Source organism: Clarias gariepinus, chromosome 10, assembly GCF_024256425.1.
Source record: "Clarias gariepinus isolate MV-2021 ecotype Netherlands chromosome 10, CGAR_prim_01v2, whole genome shotgun sequence".
Taxonomy (NCBI): Eukaryota; Metazoa; Chordata; class Actinopteri; order Siluriformes; family Clariidae; genus Clarias; species Clarias gariepinus.
In genome coordinates, this window is record NC_071109.1 from 16,688,540 (window position 1) to 16,708,120 (window position 19,581).

At 38.6% G+C, this 19,581-nt stretch overlaps 2 protein-coding genes and 1 non-coding gene across 4 annotated transcripts; 1 reads left to right on the forward strand and 2 right to left on the reverse strand.

The window, feature by feature from the left end:
* Positions 1–274: 274 nt before the first annotated feature.
* nox1 (NADPH oxidase 1) lies at positions 275–6,708 on the forward strand. The gene is made up of 13 exons (XM_053505285.1): positions 275–552; positions 936–1,031; positions 1,345–1,455; positions 2,192–2,276; positions 3,627–3,778; positions 3,927–4,108; positions 4,203–4,326; positions 4,408–4,500; positions 4,608–4,849; positions 4,971–5,133; positions 5,440–5,586; positions 5,677–5,801; positions 5,884–6,708. Exons 1-13 carry the CDS (start codon positions 508–510, stop codon positions 6,008–6,010), a joined length of 1,692 nt encoding a protein of 563 aa, XP_053361260.1. The 5' UTR covers positions 275–507; the 3' UTR covers positions 6,011–6,708.
* On the reverse strand, positions 6,525–14,502 carry cstf2 (cleavage stimulation factor, 3' pre-RNA, subunit 2). Of its 2 annotated transcripts, XM_053505286.1 has the most exons (14): positions 14,350–14,502; positions 13,535–13,613; positions 13,289–13,458; positions 12,867–13,003; positions 12,627–12,746; positions 12,166–12,288; positions 11,812–11,950; positions 11,663–11,725; positions 9,513–9,572; positions 8,880–9,006; positions 7,911–8,068; positions 7,677–7,816; positions 7,547–7,585; positions 6,525–7,296 (listed from the first exon to the last, which is right to left on the reverse strand). In XM_053505286.1, the coding sequence occupies exons 1-14, from the start codon at positions 14,426–14,428 to the stop codon at positions 7,174–7,176; spliced, it is 1,557 nt and encodes a 518-aa protein (XP_053361261.1). In that variant the 5' UTR covers positions 14,429–14,502; the 3' UTR covers positions 6,525–7,173. The 2 variants fall into 2 exon arrangements, with proteins under 2 accessions (XP_053361261.1, XP_053361262.1); XM_053505287.1 differs by lacking the exon at positions 9,513–9,572.
* A 4,034-nt stretch (positions 14,503–18,536) lies between these two features.
* trnav-uac (transfer RNA valine (anticodon UAC)) lies at positions 18,537–18,609 on the reverse strand. Its single transcript has one exon. It is a non-coding gene; the product is annotated as a tRNA-Val (tRNA).
* Positions 18,610–19,581: the final 972 nt, after the last annotated feature.

The window sequence follows — 19,581 nt, forward strand, 5'->3', positions numbered from 1 at the left end:
TCTTTGCAGCTAGTTTACAAGCTCCTACTTCTATCATTCGTCTTTGCCAGGAAACAATCAGGCGCTTAGTAATAAAACAAACAAGAAGGAATAGGCGGTGTGTGTGTGTGTGTGTGTGTGTGTGTGTGTGTCCTTATATGTTTCTTTTAGACACAACTCCAAATCAGTATTATGAACAAGCTTGGAAGACAAACGTAACAGGGTGGTTACTTCACCTGCATCATCTCAGCGTGAGCCCTGCTTTTCTTTGTAACTGCCTGAGTAAGAAGTGTCCGTTAGAGGAGTTAACTAAAAGGTGTAGTGTTAACAATGTAACCAGCCCAGATTCATAATTACTGTAATTCGGTTCTTTTTTTCACCCCGGGTTTCCGTGTGGAGCCTGAGGCGGAGTCTGGATAGAGTGTCTTTATAACACACACACACACACACGCACACATGCACTCACTCACAGACACGTACACCTGCTGCGAGTCGAGCTGAAGATTTTTATCTCTGCATCTAATAAACATGGCTAACTGGATTGTAAACCATGGACTGGACGCATTTATTTTGGTAAGACATAATCTTGACTATTATTTGAAATGTCTTTCTACATGGATTCCTCATGTGACTTAAAAGTAGGAAGATTTTATTCAAGATTCAAAGAACTTTATTAATCCCAGAGGGAAATTGCTTATAAATAACCAATAAATCAATTAGACCAAAAAATATTTTTTTATTGTTCATCCTAGTGTTATTAGACACTATTAGAAATGAATAGCGAAATTTCAGAGCATCTGACATCACTGTAACCCAGAAAGTGTACACACAGGCTGCACTGATTTTCCACTCCTGTGTAAAATTGGAGCTGGAAGACCAAGTAGTAATTTAGGGAGAGAAATCATTTCTGCAATTTAACCAGGTGAATGTATAAATCTTTGTGATTATATTCGTAGGTGGTCTGGATGGGCATCAACATCTTCTTGTTCGTTCGCTTTTATCTGTTCTACGATTTGGGGCCTCAGTTCTTCTACACCCGTGTCCTGATCGGGGTGAGGGATCATCCACACTACTTATCAGGAACACCTATATGTACATTTCACACTTTCACGAATACGAGATACCAAGTGCATTTAACATAAAATGTTTTGATACCACATTAGTAATCATTTTTTGCAAGGTCATTTCATATCGTAAATGATTCCAAATGACGTGGAAAAATACGCCTTTTACAAATCACATTTCACATTTACGACACCACACTGTACAGTTCAGTTTGATTGAATTTAAATGCTTTATAGTTTGTTTGTGGCATTTATGAGACAGATAAAACAGTAAGAAGTGTGTTTGTGTGTTGGCTTCCAGTCTGCACTGTCCTGGGCAAGAGCTCCTGCTGCTGTTCTTAACTTTAACTGCATGCTTATTCTTCTGCCAGTGTGCCGCAACCTGCTGTCTCTGATCCGTGGGTCCTTCATGGTGAGTTATTTAAGTGAAAACCCTGCCGTAACGAACAGGAAAATAAATGCCATTGATACTAGAAGTTAAAAGGCTTTATTTCCAATGACAAGTGGCTGTCACAGTAGCTTTGTTGTTAGCACACCTCTAGGGCTGGTGTTTGAGTCTTACCTCCAGTCTGTGGGTAGATACATAGTGGGATTTCTCTCACAGCCTAAGGACATATAATGTAGGCTGATTGGTTTTACCAAATTGCCCATCGTTGTGTGTGTGCGTTTGTGTCTGGCGATGGGTTGACACTCCACCCAAGGTGTACCCTGCCTTGTGGCCTTAGTTCCCTCGTATTGGCTCCAGGCCATACACAGGAGAAGCGGTATAGACAGTGGATAAATAGATGAATTGCAAAAAGTATCACTAATATAAAAAAAAAACCTTAGTATTATCAAAAATAGACACCAGTAGTGTATGTTAAAGTAGGCTTTTAACATTTAATACCACTAAATCATGAAATAATACAAATATCTAACATAAAATATTACAAATAGATGTAATATATATATATTTTTTTTTACCATGATCTTCGTGACGCAATGTTAGAATGATTTATTGTGGAAATATTTCTCATGAAAACTCAATGACAGCTGGTCAAACAATATATTCTTTGGTTCTGCGGAAGCATTTTACCTGTTTTAGTGATAAAGAGATTGAGGTAGTCTGTGACTGTTTTCACATAAGATTTCTCTCATTTACATTTTAGTGCTGTGGACGAACCTTGAGGAAACAGCTGGACAAAAATCTTACATTCCACAAATTGGTTGCCTACATGATTTCCTTGATGACTGGTAATCTATGTTTCTGTGTCCTGAATTCAGATAACAGGAAATGGTTTTTATTACTCAGATTTCTGAAGCAATTTACCTGAACAGTATTTGTGTTATTAGACACCTCCTTTTAAGATTTTATCATATAAGGTTTATACACAAGTTCCAGTGTATTCTCCGTCTGAGATGGCTTGCGGAAAAAGTCCAGTGTTGCTAAACATTTTCCATGGGTAAATAGACTTATCTGATTATAGATGGTGAGATATCACAGATTGTAAATATTTCTTTTAACTTAGCAGTATGTTTAAAAGACTTTAATACATGCATTTGGAGCCTTTTTTTCCCTCTCAGGGCAGTACAGTAAGATAATATCAAATTCAGCCTGTACGTCTTCATCTGCTTTTTTGCTGCATGCAGTCCTCGCTTTCCATTAGGATTTTCTCTTTCTAAAGTATTTAACATTGTGAATAAGGGCAGATACATGATTTCAGAGAATGAGAAAAGATTTTTTAAAGTCAGTACAAGGTTACACTGCCTAGCCAAAACAAAAAAGTTGCCATTTCAAGAAGGTCAAATTATTTGTCTGAATTGAGCAAAGACAACTGGGTTAGGAACTGACCAATATTAAAAACTGGAAGTGTAACTCATCAACTTGATGGAAGAAGTGTGTCTTAAAAGTCAATGGAAATTAAAATTTTTTAATTATACAGTCATACACATACGATATGATATGCAGTGAAATGCTTATTTGATCACTTAAATTATTGAATATTTAATTATTGGTAATAAAAATCATTAAACTGTTTTGCTGCGGTTTGCTAGTGAACATAAAGATCGGACTTTGGAGCAATGGAAAAAGGTCATGTAGTCTGATGTTCAGATTGATCCTATTCCAGAGCAACGAGTGCATCAGTGTAAGAGATGTACAAATTATCCATAATGCCCACTGTACAAGCCTCTGGAGGCAGTGTTATGATCTAGGGTTGTTTCAGTTGTTTAGGTCTAGGATCAATAATGTTATGTGGCAATAAAATGAAGTTAGTTGATGACCTGAATGTACTGAATGACCAGGTTATCACATAAATAGTTTTTTTTTTCATCTCTGAAGGCACAGGTATATTCAAGGGCTCAATTGGTAAAAAGGTGGTTCTGGGTGCATGTTGGATTGTTTTCACACAAAAATTGGTCACCCATATTGCACAATGTAATCAATGCTCAAGCAGTGTAGACTTAAACTGATTAAAAACTGATTTAAAAAGTTTTAAAACATAGCTTTTGCATCAGTTCTAACATATCATTAAAGGCCCGTTTAGTTGTTTTTGAAAAGAATGCAATAGTTAAAAAACAAATTATTGTCTTTTCACTATTCAGCTGTTCACACCATTGCCCATTTGTGCAATGTGGAATGGTTCATCGGTAGCCGTGAGGGGCGTTATGGTCCCCTTGCTCTTAAACTCTCCTTGCTTGAAGATGATTCATCTGATGATACCACTTTCCTCAATCCTATCCAGTCTGACTCTACGGTAAATCTGTCCACTTGAAATTTTATTAGTATGCTGCCTCTGTCTTCTTTCAAACATGTTTTAACATGGTAAATATGTTATTTAATATTTATTCTTCTAACATCTGTGCGCATGTAATTAAAAGCTATGTTTTATGCTTTTCTCCTAGACACCACTCCTTTTTGCATTCACTACCATTGCTGGCCTTACAGGAGTTGTAATTACTCTTGCTCTAATTCTTATGGTTACATCATCGATGGAGGTGATAAGGCGAAGCTACTTTGAGGTCTTTTGGTACACCCACCATCTCTTCATCATTTTCTTTGCAGGTCTGGTCTTTCACGGAGCAGGGTAAGGCATGCAGGAATTGATGGCATTGCTTGAAGCAGTTGTATTTGTCTGTTATTAAATAAATTACTTGTGTTTAATTTTGAATCTGATACAGTCGCATTGTCCGAAGTCAGATGCCTGTACCCCCGCACAACACTTCCTTCTGCAAAGATTATCCAGACCAGTGGGGTCACATTCCTGAATGTCCTGTTCCTCAATTTGCAGGAGGGTTTCCTCAGGTAATTTTTTTAAAGACATATAAATTGTATTGCGTTCTTGTAGAAATCCATTATTAACCATTTCCTAATGCTTTGTCTCAGACTTGGATGTGGGTGATTGGTCCCATGATCATTTACATATGTGAGAGGCTATTGCGCTTCGTTCGCTATATTCAGACTGTAAAATACAAAAAGGTAAGCTTTTAGTAATGCTGAAGTATTAGAGGTACTGTATTATGTATAGAATTTTGTAAAAAAAAAAAAAAATTATAACAGACGATTTGTCTTGTTCGCATTTTAAGATCGTGATGCACCCATCCAATGTCCTGGAGCTGCAGTTAACGAAGTCTGGATTTAAAATGGATGTTGGACAATATGTCTTTCTGAACTGTCCAGCCATTTCCCAACTTGAGTGGCACCCATTTACACTGACATCCGCACCTGAGGAGGACTTCTTCAGCGTACACGTCCGCTCAGTCGGGGACTGGACCGAGAAGCTCATCAAGGTGGTAGAAAACTTACCCGAGGGGAGCCAAGGACCTAAGTAAGCTAGCACATTTCGACAATTCTACTTTAAGATAGATTACGGTTTACAACATAAATCAACCGTGATTTGTGTGTAAGGGTTCTTCCACATCTCAGCAAGGCTAATTATCTGGTTACAGATTAGCCGTGGATGGTCCATTTGGAACAGCCAGTGAAGATGTGTTTGATTATGAGGTCAGCATGTTGGTGGGTGCTGGCATTGGAGTGACCCCATTTGCTTCCATCTTGAAGTCCATTTGGTATAAATTTAAAGACGCCAACCCCAAACTACGCACCAAAAAGGTATGAATTTACAAGATGTTCCCAACAGGTTAATTAATCATGTCAGCAATTTAAAAACTCCTGAGGGGTCACAAAAAATAGAAAGAAAGTAAGTTTGTGTTGTGTTTACCACAATTCTACCACTACATCATTAGTCTTTATGGCCTTTGGGATTAGCTAATGAGTTGAATTAGTCTTATTAAAGGAATGTGATTCTGACAAAATAGCTAGACCATAATACTTGTGTAAAAACCTGAAAGATATTTCACTTAATAAGGCATGTTTAAGCAGATTGGCACATATCCTACATTTGCTTTCCCCCTACAGATTTACTTCTATTGGTTGTGCAGAGAGACACATGCTTTTGAGTGGTTTGCTGATCTCCTCCATGTGCTTGAGAAGGAGATGGAGGAGAGAGGCTTGAGGGACTTTCTGACCTACAAACTCTACCTCACAGGATGGGACCATACACATGTATGTCTGATTGATCTGCTGTTACAAAAACCACGAAGATACAAAGCAAACCGTGAAAGCTGCGTTGTGATACTTATTTTGTAATTCTAGGCAGCCCACGTGATGGTGCATTTTGATAAAGACACTGATGTTATCACTGGACTGAAGCAGAAGACTCACTACGGAAGACCAAACTGGGATAAGGAATTTGAGCAAGTTCGACAAGAGAACCCCTCGTAAGTCTTAAACTTGAAGCATGACCACATTATCTGTGTCTGACAAAATATGCCTAATCTAGGTCTTTATCTGTGCTTACAGGTCAGTCGTTGGTACATTCCTGTGTGGCCCAGCTAGTTTAGCTGAAGATTTGGAAAAAAAATGTGCAAAATATTCTGACATTGATCCACGGAAAACCAGATTTTACTTTAACAAAGAGAACTTTTGAGCGGGTGTTGCAAGCAACCAGTTTAACCGGAAGGACAGGCACATCAGTGTTCCATTCCTTTTCCAGCAGGAGCTTATGAAATACATTAATGCCTCCTTTTATGTGAAGGTCAGAAATTTTTAAACTAAACCAAATGTCTGTTATAAGAGAAGTTTGTACAACCAAACCATAGGCTGTTCACCACTTGGGCTAACTGTAGGAGTAATGGAATTAACCTGGTGGCCAATATTTAAAAAAAAATCCTGAATGTTTTTTCCCCTCCTTTTCTACAATAATTCTGTACTTGTATGTATTATTCTGCATGTCAACCAATCACCTTTATCTTACTTTGACAGGCATCCACTTGAAGTGATTTTTTATATGTTGTAGGACAAGTGAAGAAGTGTATGCAACTACTGTAGAAATGTTTAAGACCTTTGTTTTCAGGAGTTACAGCATTTAATGTGGGTGTGGCATTATTGCAGTGTTAGAGATAAGTCATAGTATGAAAGAAAAAACTGTGTTTTGCCGTTAATGCAGTAGTTGTAAACAAATAAGGGAAGTTGTTTATTAAATATACACAACATATGACTTTCTACTTGGCAATGTTAGTGTGTACTAGACTTTATGATATAGGTGGGGAAAGAGTTTCTTAGAGTTATTTAATTACAGCTACATCAGATTAGTCAGACAAGAATAAACACTTCCTTATCAATTTACCTGCACTGGCATGGAATTAGATTTTATTCACACTAAGACAACTTTTTTTTGCCTTTTTTTTATTGAAAAAAAATAAAAATCCGACTACAATGTAGCTTTGGCAACATTGAATTTATCAAAGTCTTGCTATGTACTTTTTTTGCCTTTTAAGTCAGAAAAGAGGACAAAAAAAGGCAAATCACATCTTAGTCTTCAATGACTAGCAGAAAAGATAACCATGGGTATGTTCTGCATGTTATATATCTCTTGCCCTATAAACAATGAGGAAGGTTTAGAATTTCATAGCAGTGGAAACATCCTGAAAGAAAGAACAAAAAACACCACACTTTAAGCATGTTAAGCAACTACTGGTGTCAAAAACTGTCATGTTGCACATCCACAGAAACTAGTATGTCTTGTGTCACTATCAGACGTGTTCTAGATAAGACAGACAGACACAAGAAAAAGAAACTTTTTTTTTTTAATCAAGGGGCACCAGCAGTTTTCTGAATCTGCTCCTTAAGGATGAGGATACTCTGCCTCTGCTCTGGGGGAAGCATGGCGATCTGTTCAGGAGTCAGTTGCAGCACCTGCATAATTAGAGCAGCCTGGAAAAATACATGACACAGTTACAATCAGTTATACGAAAAAGTAGAAAGAGATACCAATACAATCAAACTTCCTTCATAACCAGAAGTTAGCTGCTTTGAGGGTTACTCAACATGACACCTTGCCTGTTTTAAGTATATGTGCTTTTCTAACTCCGCACAGTTAGACACGTTCTAGAATCTTAAATAAACAAAAGTTTTCTCAATCTTATACTTATTCGTTTAATGAATATTTGTATAACACACTTACCTTTTCATGATCTTGAGAGGACACCTCAGGTGGAGGACCCTGTTAAAGCAAGTACGCATTTTAAGACATAAATATAAAAATAATTCAGAATCCATCAATAGAAATAATAGAAAACAGATTTAAGGCATACGGGTCGGGCAGCTGGGGGAGTGTTTGATGGCATGGCGTGAGAAGGAGCACCCTGCATTCCACCCACGACAGGAACTCTTTGGCCTGCAACGGGACCCCGAGGTTCTACAGCTCGAGGATCACGGCCTGGAGGAATTGGGGCTGAAAAACAAAATGAAAAAAATCACAACTGCTTACTACTTCTTTTGTCACAGGAAATCTGATAACACCACACGGTGCTCGTAATGATATGTACCTCTAGAGTCCATGGGTGGACCACGCTGATCCATCATTGGGCCTCTGGGCTCTCCCAACATGGCTGCTCCTCTCATTTCATGGGGTCCACGCATGTCTGGAGGAGCAATATGCATTGGTGGCCCCTGGTGTGGTGGAGGGACCCCCATATAACCACGGCTACAAGCATGCAGACAGGGATAAAATTTTACATAATATAAGAAAAAGGCAGCTCAAATAAGTAACAAATTTAATTCCAAAACACTTAAATGATGCATAAAATGTGATGAGTGTAAAGCTATTCTTAAAAATCAAATATAGTCTCAGGCACTGGCTGAGCTAATAACTTACAGAAAGTAATGTGTGTAAGATGTCCTTCTGTCCAACTGACAATTTATTTTAAAGCGCTCGTTTGGAGTTCTATGTTCTGTAATTTCAAATTATTCTCTTGTTTTAAAAGAGAATTAATTAATAATTTTAGATTTAAATATATGTGTATGTCGACAACACCTCAGTCATCCATAGCCTTGAGCCCTAGGAGCTCAAAGTGTTTTCAGCTGCTCTGGGAGCAGCTGTCTGTAAAGATGCAGTGACTGGCTTCAAGTGTCACAAGAAGCTCATGCTCATCCCATATAAGCCCTCACCTTCTATACCTAAAATGCGATCATGCAGGAGCTAAGACACAGCAAGCTAGCTGGAATTTTACTGCTCACACTCTATTTTGACTTTAGTGACTATTTTATAGCAAACAGGTCCTATTCATGATAACATAATGCAAACAGTAATCAATCATGCTTTTAAAGACATGCTGAGATGCTCTAGTGAATATCTAGTGAAATTGACCTAGTTGACAGATTTACAAGGACATCTGCTTGTGTTTCATAAATGTTCTTCGTTATCAGACCAGTCACCTTGATTTTCCACCACTACACTGTGTGTAGTACAACTGTGTGAAAAGGCTACTACAATCCAGACAAAAAGCTATACTCACGGCTCCACATCTCCCACATTTACTAGTGATCCACCTCGCGGGTCATTAGGACCATCACCCAACAGGCCTCTTGGTGGAATCCCTTGAGGGGCTCCTCTCATGGGAGCCCGTGGGTCTACCATGGGAACTATGAAAAGGCCACACAAAGTCAAATTAGAGCACTAGTCTTCAACAAGTAAAAAACAGGCGATTCACAAAAAGCACTGCACAGCAAAAAATAACCCCCCATGATTAAAGAAGTACAGATGTGTATTTCATTTCAGTTTCACTTTCTAAAAGATTCAACAAAAAAAGTATTCATTTGTCAAGTATATTCTTTAGTGATCATGCTCATTAGACAAACACAAGCTGAGGATTATTTTAGAACCACTCCTTTTCATTATTGTAGCTTCCTCAAACTATAAATCATGAATTAAGCCTTCATCAAATAAGCCAAAAACATGAAATGAAAGTCTAATCAGACCAACCAATATTGACCGGCTAAAAATCATTCCAGGTCTCTAAAAAAATGTTTTTAATGTTCCAGCACTGAATAATAAAACATTCTAAAGGAAACCTCTCAGATAAGAGCCTATGAGGAGCACATAACCCAGTTCTCATATCTTCGAGAACACTAAGGTAATCTGGTGATACCTTGCGGCCGCTCGATAGCAGCCGGCCCAGATGATCCTACAGGAGAGTCCTGAAGGCTTCCTGGGTCAGCATTAGGTAAAGAAAACAGGAAAGGAAACTGAGAAAGTAAACAGCACCCCCTGCAGATACTACTCAGGAACAATTCACTGTGAACTGATGCAGACTTTAAATTGCTGCTCTTTAGTGTACAAGACATTCTTTTAAAAAAAAAATTGGGAGTATTTATCAAGTGTTCAGCATTTAGGAAATTTAAAAGTTAGAATGCTAAAAATTGTAGAATCAAGTGACGGGCAGAGTTTCAAATGTAGTATTGAAAGCGATACCACAAATACCCTTTTGACAAAATATTTTTTAAAAATACCAAACATTTTATGTAAGATAATATTTGAAAACCACAAAAATGATTTTAATGGTCTTAAATTTCACGTTTTCAAATTCAAAAACAGCTTTTTTGACTTCTTTAATCTGTTCACTAGTGTTTATTACTAATACTAAAGTTTATTTGAATCCATATACAGTACATTTAATAACATGGCTAGATGATAGCAATAATACAAAACGACGTAATGTTAAAGATTATATGTGAACATACGGCAGGATTTATAAAAACATGAAGTCATACTTGTATTCACTGTTAGTTAGCTATTTAAGTTACCCACCTTAGCACTGCACCTGTTTCAAACCACACACACAAACAGTAATAACACTAATAAATGTTAATAAGCCAGCTGAATGAGATTTTTTTTTTTTTTATAAAATGAAGAAATGTACACTTGTTTTACCAAAATCTAATCTAGCTAATCTTGAAAGATGGAATATGTTAGTACAATATAAAGGAAGTGATTTTCTTGAAGTCAGTTTTACTGGCTCTCAAAATGACCATGATTTGTGCGTTTGTGATTGCTCGGATCGATTTAATAAATAATCCACAATGAGATTTTATTGAGCATAACAGGTAGCTGGCTATAATGGGTGCAAAAAAATGACCGAAAATTACAGGCAACCTGTGTGCGGTGGGCAGAAGCGAAGTAAAATGAAAACTATTAAATTTAATGTGTTTTATGTACCTTTATGTAATGGCTCAGTGTGCACCCAAATTTTTCCTTGCTCACTACAAAGACTCACTAGGTATGTGGCCTCCCCTTCTGCAGATGTTTAAAGAAGCGGGGCCGCTAGATTGGGCACAGCTGGTGGATCATAATTGTTAATGGATCTTGGGCTTTCTCCGTGCTACAAAAGTGAAGCGGGGAGCTTAGCTCGAAGTCCAAAGGTCCAAAGTCCAGAGCTTTTAGGACTAAGAAAAATGTGTGGCAGATGTCAAATGCAAGAGTGGCAAGCGAGCGGGGTGATGTCATGCGCCCCTGGGACTTCAAAGACGGGTAGACTAAGCACCGCCATTTGATCACTGCTTCAAAGACATCCTTCACGTTCCAGCTGCCCATGAGGGAAAGGCCGCTAAACTCATGTTTCCCCAATCTGGCTCGCCGCTGGCTACCAGGGGAGTGGTAGGCTGCAATTACTTTAGAGAAGAGCTGAGCGGGACTGTCCGAGACAGTGAGAGGAGCCACACTAAGAAGCTTAATCTGCCCACTCTGCCCGCCGCCATCACTCGCCAGCCATGCCAGCTGGGCACTTCCTCTGGACCCACATGTGCACACCATCACTAGTTTCCTCCACTTCTTTTCTTTCTTTCTACTTAAAGTCCTTTCACTTTCCTTAATAATATTACCTTTTTCCCCATTAAACCTTGCCTCATGACTGTGGTGTACATCAAACAAAAGGACTTACAGTAGTTAACTGTTTCTTTACATTGTAAGTCAAAGTTATTCTTTTTTCTTTGCTCTGTTGAAGTCTGTATCCCTGTATTACAATACATTAATTACCACAAACTATATTTTGCATAGTTCACCTGTGTGCAAATTTGTGTGTGTGTGTGTGTGTGTGTGAGAGAGAGAGAGAGAGAGAGAGCGCTTCTCTTTGCAACTTAAGAACCACATCCAAAATACTTGGTCACAATCTGTTTTTACCATTCTCTGAGAATATCATCCAAGCCTGCAAAATATGGACTCGAATGTCATAACATTTACGTGACTGCAAACATCCTATAAATAGCTAACTAAATAAGTAAACAAGCAAGATTAAAATCCCACCTGCACCCCTATCCATAGGGACAGGGCCTCCTTGAGGAATCCCCATCTGAGGCTGCATTCCACCTACAATGAGGAGGGCAGAAGACATCTTTGAGACACAAGACGCGCAATCCTGAATGCACACACTGCAAAAGGGAAACCAGGTTTACCTCCTGGCCCCAGAGGCCCTGGTCCAGGCATAGGGCCTTGCCCTGGCATAGGCCCCTGTCCAGCCATTGGCCCTGGCACTCCACCTCCCATCTGAGAAGGTGGCATCATCTGGGGAGCACCATTCACATGCATTCCTGGCTAAGACATGAGATTAAAGACATTAGAATTTAGGTTTTCGTATGCATTGTAGTCTAGCAAAATAATATACTCGTCACATAGGACTTTTTTTTCTCCCATTTTGCATGTTCTATGCAGAACATTTAAAACGGAACTCTTTAAAAAGTTTATGATCATTTGCTGATATTTGACATGTTTAAATAAAATTAACATGTGAGAATGAGGGAGGTGTTCACCATGGGCTGGGGCTGAGACACCGGGGCACTGGGCTGAGCATGAGGCTGGTTAGACACTGGCAAAGGCCCTGACTGGTTGTTTGGGTTTATGGGCTGCACAGATGCTTGGCGATGAAGCATTTTCTGCAAGGTAAAAAAAAAAAAAAAAAAGCTGTCAGCTTTTCCAACTAATATGGGAATACGGTTATTAACATGAAAATATCAGAAAGCAAAGACGCACAATCCCAATATGTGATTGGTCACTAAGATTGATTTTTACATTACAGCACAGAAACATTTTGCATCTTAAACTAAATCTTTTCAGACAAGGTTTTAAGGAGGTAAATAAACAAGTAAAATGCATGAAGCATTCTGTTAGACATACCATAAAGCACATCTTATTAAATACTCCCAAAATGAGTAGGAATTTTCTTTATCTTTTTTAAAACACTTTTTTACACACTGTCCTAAAGTCGTCTCACCAAGGCGATCTCAGGGTCTACGATCCTCATGACGACCTGTGCCTGCAGTAGCGCATAGGCAAGCTGTGGATTCTGCAGAAGCATATTCCTGGCCTCTTGTGGACTGTTCTGAACACACAGCTGCAGAAGAGAAATGCAGAGTGACAGTAGTAATGTTTCCCATATGTTTATCAAATCAAATTTTCATGCAGCACCTTACACATGAAAAATGCAATTTCTAGCGTTTGCTCTTGTGCTCACTTTCATCTGCTTCATAAGTTCAAACATCTGCTCTGGTGGCAGGCTGGCCACCGCTCTGCTGATGGACTCTGGAGCCTCCTCAGCTGGGCAGCTGTCTCCGTATGGTGATTCGATGATGGGAGCCCCAGTGCCCAAACCTTAGGGAACAATACAGACACACAATACAGAACACTCACTAAGAGTCACTTAAAATTGCAAACACTGGACTGTTGTGAGAAAACTAATGATTGATAGATAGATAGATAGATAGATAGATAGATACCTTTATTAATACCAAAGGGAATTTGTATCAAAATAGCTTACAGCACCTGGTATTGCAAGACAGTCTTCTATCCTAGTACTAACCAGGTACAAGTCTGTTTAGCTTCCCGATCAGCCACTCTCAGACTTAAAGCCTTAAGCAAAAAATTGAGCATACTTACTCTTGAGCTCTTCTTTGTTTTTCTCACTGGCTGCGTTGTCAACACGCAGTGCTCGGCCACTGAACTCTCTGCCATTGAGGTTGCGCATGGCGCTGAGTGCCGTCTCCTGGTCCTGGTACTCGCAGAAGCCATAACCTTTTGGTTTTCCTGTTTCTCTGTCGTATACCAACCTACAAAGCAGGTCATTTTAGTCACGTGAATACTTCACATAAGCATGCCACAACCACTCTGAAGATCAGAAGTTACCTGAAACTGACGACAAGTCCAACTTCTGAGAAGATGTCCTTCAGTTGCTCTTCTGTTGCTTCATATGGGATATTACCCACTACGACACAAAACCAAATACAAATTTTATTTGTCACATACACAAGCATACACAGTATGATATGTAGTGAAATTCGTTTACGAGTGGTCATGACCTTAAAAAGGAACGATGAAATAGAATAAGAAGGTAAGAAGAGGCAAATTGCACTAGGGGAAAAAGACTTTAAAATATTAAACCTACAAATACACAGTTAAATAAAAATAGAAATATATATAATGGATAAGGTTTTTAAAAAAAAATGTATAAATAAATTGTATAAATTAAACCAGGTGCTCATGGACTGTGCTTACACTATGGCAAAATTAGATAAAAAAAATAAACGGATCGTGACCTGGACAAATATCGCACACTTTCGGATGCTGTAACAAACTAACAAACAGCCTTTTATTTATTTGGGACAACGGCTAGTTTGACGTGTGATGGCTCAAGTTAGGTTAAAGCAGGCATTAGTGTTTAGGTCAAGAATGGGACAGGAGTCTTTTATGTAGCAATGCGACACAACAGACTGTAACTTCATTATTTTCAGTGTAACATTATTTTTAGTGAGAATAGACTATTCTGTAGTTGCCTTGGGTGATAATAAACCTGAAACCCAGAGAGACGCTGCTGCATTACGATAACACTTCGCCAAACAGCTTAAAGTGTGTTAGCTTAGCTAGCTGACAAACACGCATCAACCAAACAGACCGAGTACACCCGGTAATTAAACATTTCTTTCTTTCTTTTGGTCTTTTACCGAAAACAGATCGTAAGGAGCGGTCTACCGCAGGGTCTCTTCCCGCAGCTGCGGCCACAGCTGTTGCTACGTTCGCCATTATTCTCACTTAAGAGCTTTATTCATTTGAAAACAAGCGTGAGTGAAGCCCAGGATAAAACACCAGGCGAGATCCAAAATGGCCGCCACGCTGACTTTCTTTCATATTAAAAGTCATAGCATTAAGCGCAAAGTGCGCACGTGCTGCCACCTATCGCGTAAACGTGTAAAGGGTCACGGCGAAATTAATTTAACCCTTTCCACACTCATAGCACGGTGTCCTGATTCTAACATTAACCATATCTGTACGCTCAATCTCAATCACTTATCGTCTATACCGATTTATCCTGTGTACAGGATCGTAGGGGGACTTAGGGCATGATACGGGACACACACTGATGGAGTGCCAATCCATCACACTCAGACATACACACAGACACACACATTCTCCCACCAATTTGGGAACGCCAATTAGCCTAATCTGCATGTTTTTGGACTGTGGGAGAAAACTGAAGCACCCGGAGGAAACCCGCAAAGCATGGAGAGAACATTCTCAAAGACCAGAGGTGGAAAATTGAACCCTCAACCCTGGAGGTGCAAGGCGACAGTGCCATATGAGCCATATTGCTGCCCCATATTTGTACAATACTTCATTGTAAAAAGTCTAAAAATATGTGATTTAAAATTTTGTATCTAAAGGTATTGCTTGTGCAGCCAAGTTATTATTGACATTGTTTTATAGGTATGCTAGGTGTTTGCATAAAAACTGCAGGGTAATCTGCAATCATATGAACACGGTTGACATTAATTTAACTAAGGAAACATGCTATTTATTTTATTTTTGATCTCCTAACAGTTTTGTGAAATTAAATTATTAAAAAAAAATTTAACTCACAGCTATGTTTAATACTGACATTGAGCGCACATCTACATACACAATGTAAAGGAAACAAGGGATTGGACCTAAACAGCTGTATGGGCTTAAAAAAAACATTTATCTGTGGAGCTAATCTGAAAAAAAGGATTCACTTTGCTAGGGAGTATAAAGTATGGAATTTGGAATCATTGGTAAAAGTTCATGTGGTCTGGTAAGTATAGATTTACCCTGTTCCAGAGTAATGGGCGCATCAGGGTAAGTAGAGAGCCAAATGAAGTGATAAACTCAGCAGACCTGGTGGTTACTCTACTATACAAGACTTTACAAGAAATGTAATGATCTTGGGTTTCTTCAGTTAGTCAGGTCGATATTCAGCAATGTTATGTACCCAAAAATGAGGTCAGCTAAATACATGAATATACTGAATGACCAGGTTTTTCCATCAATGGATTTTTTTCCCCTGATGGCATGACCATTTTCTAAGATGACAGTGCCAGGATTCATAAGGCTAACATTGCGAAAGAGTAGTTTAGGGATCATGAGACATCATTTTTAAATCACATGGATTTGGCCACCATAGAATCCAGAGCTAAACCCCATTGAGAATCTTTGGAATGTGCTGGAGAAGATTTTGTGCCATGATCTGAGAAATGAATGCGGCTAATGCGATAAATATTGTGACATTTCATTAGCTTAATAAAATTATGCCATGGTGAATCCCTGCTTATAGTCAAAGCAAAGGTATTTGTTTGGCTGGGCAGTGTAGATTGTGATGTGCAAATTGTGTCATCATCTTTTGTGTCATACTGTGAGGTAACAATATATCTGCTGAAATATTGGAGCAGCAGCCAGTTGAACGCATACTCAATTAGCGGGAAATGTAGCATGTGACATCAGACGTTTCCTATAGGTTACTACTTAAACTTATCTGAAAAGTACAGTGAAAGGTGTTGATTCTGCTTCGGGCAGCACAGAAAACTAGAATCTAGGGTAAGTGAACTAGTAAACATGTCGAGCACTTACTGGAAAAGGTGCCAATCTATGACAGGGCATAAGCATGCACACATTTATTTACACACTATGAGCAATTTGGAAACGCCAATTCTTTGGACTGTGAAAGGACACCCGGTTACCCGGAGGAAATCGATGGACCACATGGAGAACATACAAGCTCCTCACACACATACTCGAAGGTGGGACTTGAACCATAATTCCTTGAGGTGCAAGACCACGTTGCCTTAACACTTGAGCAGACTTTTGACTTTAGTACAAACTTAAGGAATGGTGTATAATTCATTTTTGATCGGATAAAAATCCTTCCATGCGTACATAATATTTCTTATAAATTACTACATAATGAACCAAATGAAAATGGTTTGCTTTTATTTTTTACAAAATTATGAAAACTTTTTTAGGGAGAATATCTCTATTATTATAATTTCTTCATTTACAGATTTATTGATTAAGGTTTTAATCTAGCTAACAGAAAACATGCACACAGTCAAACTTTTACTGCGCCGCAGCTCAGCATGTTTCCCGTATCCGGTGCAGATAATTAAACTGTTTATTACACATGCACGTGTGAAGAACGAGCAAATTCAGAACCCTGGACAGCTCCAATAGTTAATTAAATAAATAAATAAATAAATAAATAAATAAAATGTCTAAAACAGTCTTTAATAAAATGTATAGCTTCTCGCAAAAAGAGGTCTGCCAGGCTTGTTTGGATTTGCACATCCTGCTGAGTTCAGCATGTCATGTCAAGAAATACCTGTTCAAGAGAAATCACAATCAATTGTAAATATACTGTATATATCAGGTCTACTGGAACATTGTTTACATAGTCACTATAAATAGAACAGTTGCTGTAGGTTAAAGTTACTTATTGTATGCTGTATGTATTTTATAGAGTTGTATTTCAGCTACAAATACACCACATGTAAAACCCTCTTCAGTGTCGCCATTCATCTCCTTCAGCATGCTAATGACATTACTTTTAGAGAAAAGGTATAGTGCTTCTTAAAACAGTGACCAGCTTGAGAAATACTTATAAAACATTTGTACTTTTACTAACTAGCAAATGCTACTGTCACTGCCCCGGAGGCATACAAATATTTAGAAAATATGGCTTTTATAGGAATTTTGTGAATACAGAAATAGGCACTCTATATGATTTAATTTAAACTAAATTAAACTAAATACAGTTTTTAACAGATTCAGTAAAATTTAGCTTGAAACATTATATATACTATCATCATATTGATCCTAATATATTATATGAAACGACTACTCGACACGGTGGCGTACTGGTTTGCACTGTGGCCTCGCAACTCAAGGATCGAGAGCTCTTGTCGGGGGTTGTGTGTCTGTGATCCTCGGTTTTTTCCCGGGTTCTGCAGTTTCTTTGCACTATCCAAAGACATGAAAATGACCTTAGTGTGTGAATATGTAATATGTGCAAGCTTGTGCCCTGCGATGGATTGGCAACCCCCGTGCCTCAAGGCGCCTGGGACAGGCTCGGGGATTTCCTCGACCCCGAACAGGATAAGCGGTAGAGAAAATAAGTGAGTGAATGATTAAGCAACGCCTACCTGTTTTCTGCTGCAGCTTGTAAATTATGTACACAGCCTGATCGCATAAGAAGTGCATATTATTACTCGGGCGTATTAAGGCTTCTACACACGTTGAACTGTAGAGGTCGCCAAGGCTTAAGAATTATCTGACCTTATTTAGATCATCGATCGGATCAGTTAATTTTTAATTTAAAATGACGTACTGCTTTTATATAGCACATCACACCACAATTAGAAGTAGACTGTTATGTCTGCTTTTCTTAATCGGATCCATACATAGTAGAATTAATCTGTGTGTGTGTGTGTCTGTGTGTGTGTGTGTGTTTGCGTTCGTCCGGTATTCCGCTGTAAAACGCGGGGGTTGGGGGAACAGCGTGCATGGAACGGGATTAAAAAGCAAGTCTATTTAAAAAGGGGTTTAGCCTGCTAACTACTACGTTTTTATAAGATACTTGAATAAATGTTATATTTCTGGCATTTATTCGACACAGCTATCTTAGTATCCCCCGAAAGCTTTTTCACGTGACCCGAGACTGGTCTTATATTACTGATGGTGCGTGTTTGTTAGCAAGCTGCCGATTTTCTCCAGCGGTGCCTAACCTTACAGACAGGATGTGTAGTTTCTTATCGTAGAGAATCTTCTTTGCCAGAACATGTCGGTGATCGTAAGGGAAACACGACATTATTCCAGAGAGCACATTAAGTAGACACAAAATAGCTGGTTCCACTGGGGCTCGAACCCAGGACCTTCTGCGTGTAAAGCAGACGTGATAACCACTACACTATGGAACCGCGTGGAAGAAACCACAGCATAGACCCTGATATACGCTAAGCTTGACGATTTTCTCCGCTTTTAGACTTTTAATACAGTATGTTTTTCACCCTTGTTTTATCATGCTAACTATAAATGTTGTCCAAATAGACCGTATATGACAACTTTCTTCCCTCGAAAGCACAATTTGCACAATTGACGTGACTCCCAACTTTAAAGAAGAAAAATTAGTCTTTACGACGTCAAAGCGCTACAGAACAACCAAGGAATCGCAAATTGCCAACGATATCGTAAATTCATAACTGATCGCACTTGCGGAAGGAATTTAGCACTTTTTGGCATTAGTATTACACAAGTTTTATGGGTGTCTCATTTGAGTGTCACCAAGGCCTATTTCTACTGTGTGCATTTAAGTTTCTTGCTTGTCTCTCTCATCCACTTTTTATCCACCTGTTCCTAATCTGTCTGAAATATTTCACATGGCTCATGGAAAGAAGCGAGAAGGCAACAAGAGAGAGAGCAAAAGATTAAACAAGTTTATAAAGGAAAAGCATTAATTAATATAATCAGGAACATTTATTGTCTATTTAATGCAACAAGTAACAAAAGAATAAATAATAAACTAAAAGGGTTACTGGACCCCATGGCAATCCTTGGTCCATTTGTACAAAAATACTTTGCCTATTTACTAAACCCTTCTCAGCTTTCTATTTCTAAATTTCTTACACCCAGGACACGTTAGGTTTAAGGTGACATGCTGAGTTAATCCCACACAGTTTAAGTGAACAGGCAAATTGGTTGATTAGTGTAAGAAGTCAGTAGCTAATCATAAACTAATGGCATGCGATTATAATGTAGATGTGATATGTTTCACACACACATACCGCAATTAATTACAGCCCAAAATATCTAATATTATTTAATATTACTACAAAAGATGTTTTCTACGTTTAAAAACAAACTGCCTCGAGTAAAAGAGTGTTTGCCGTGAG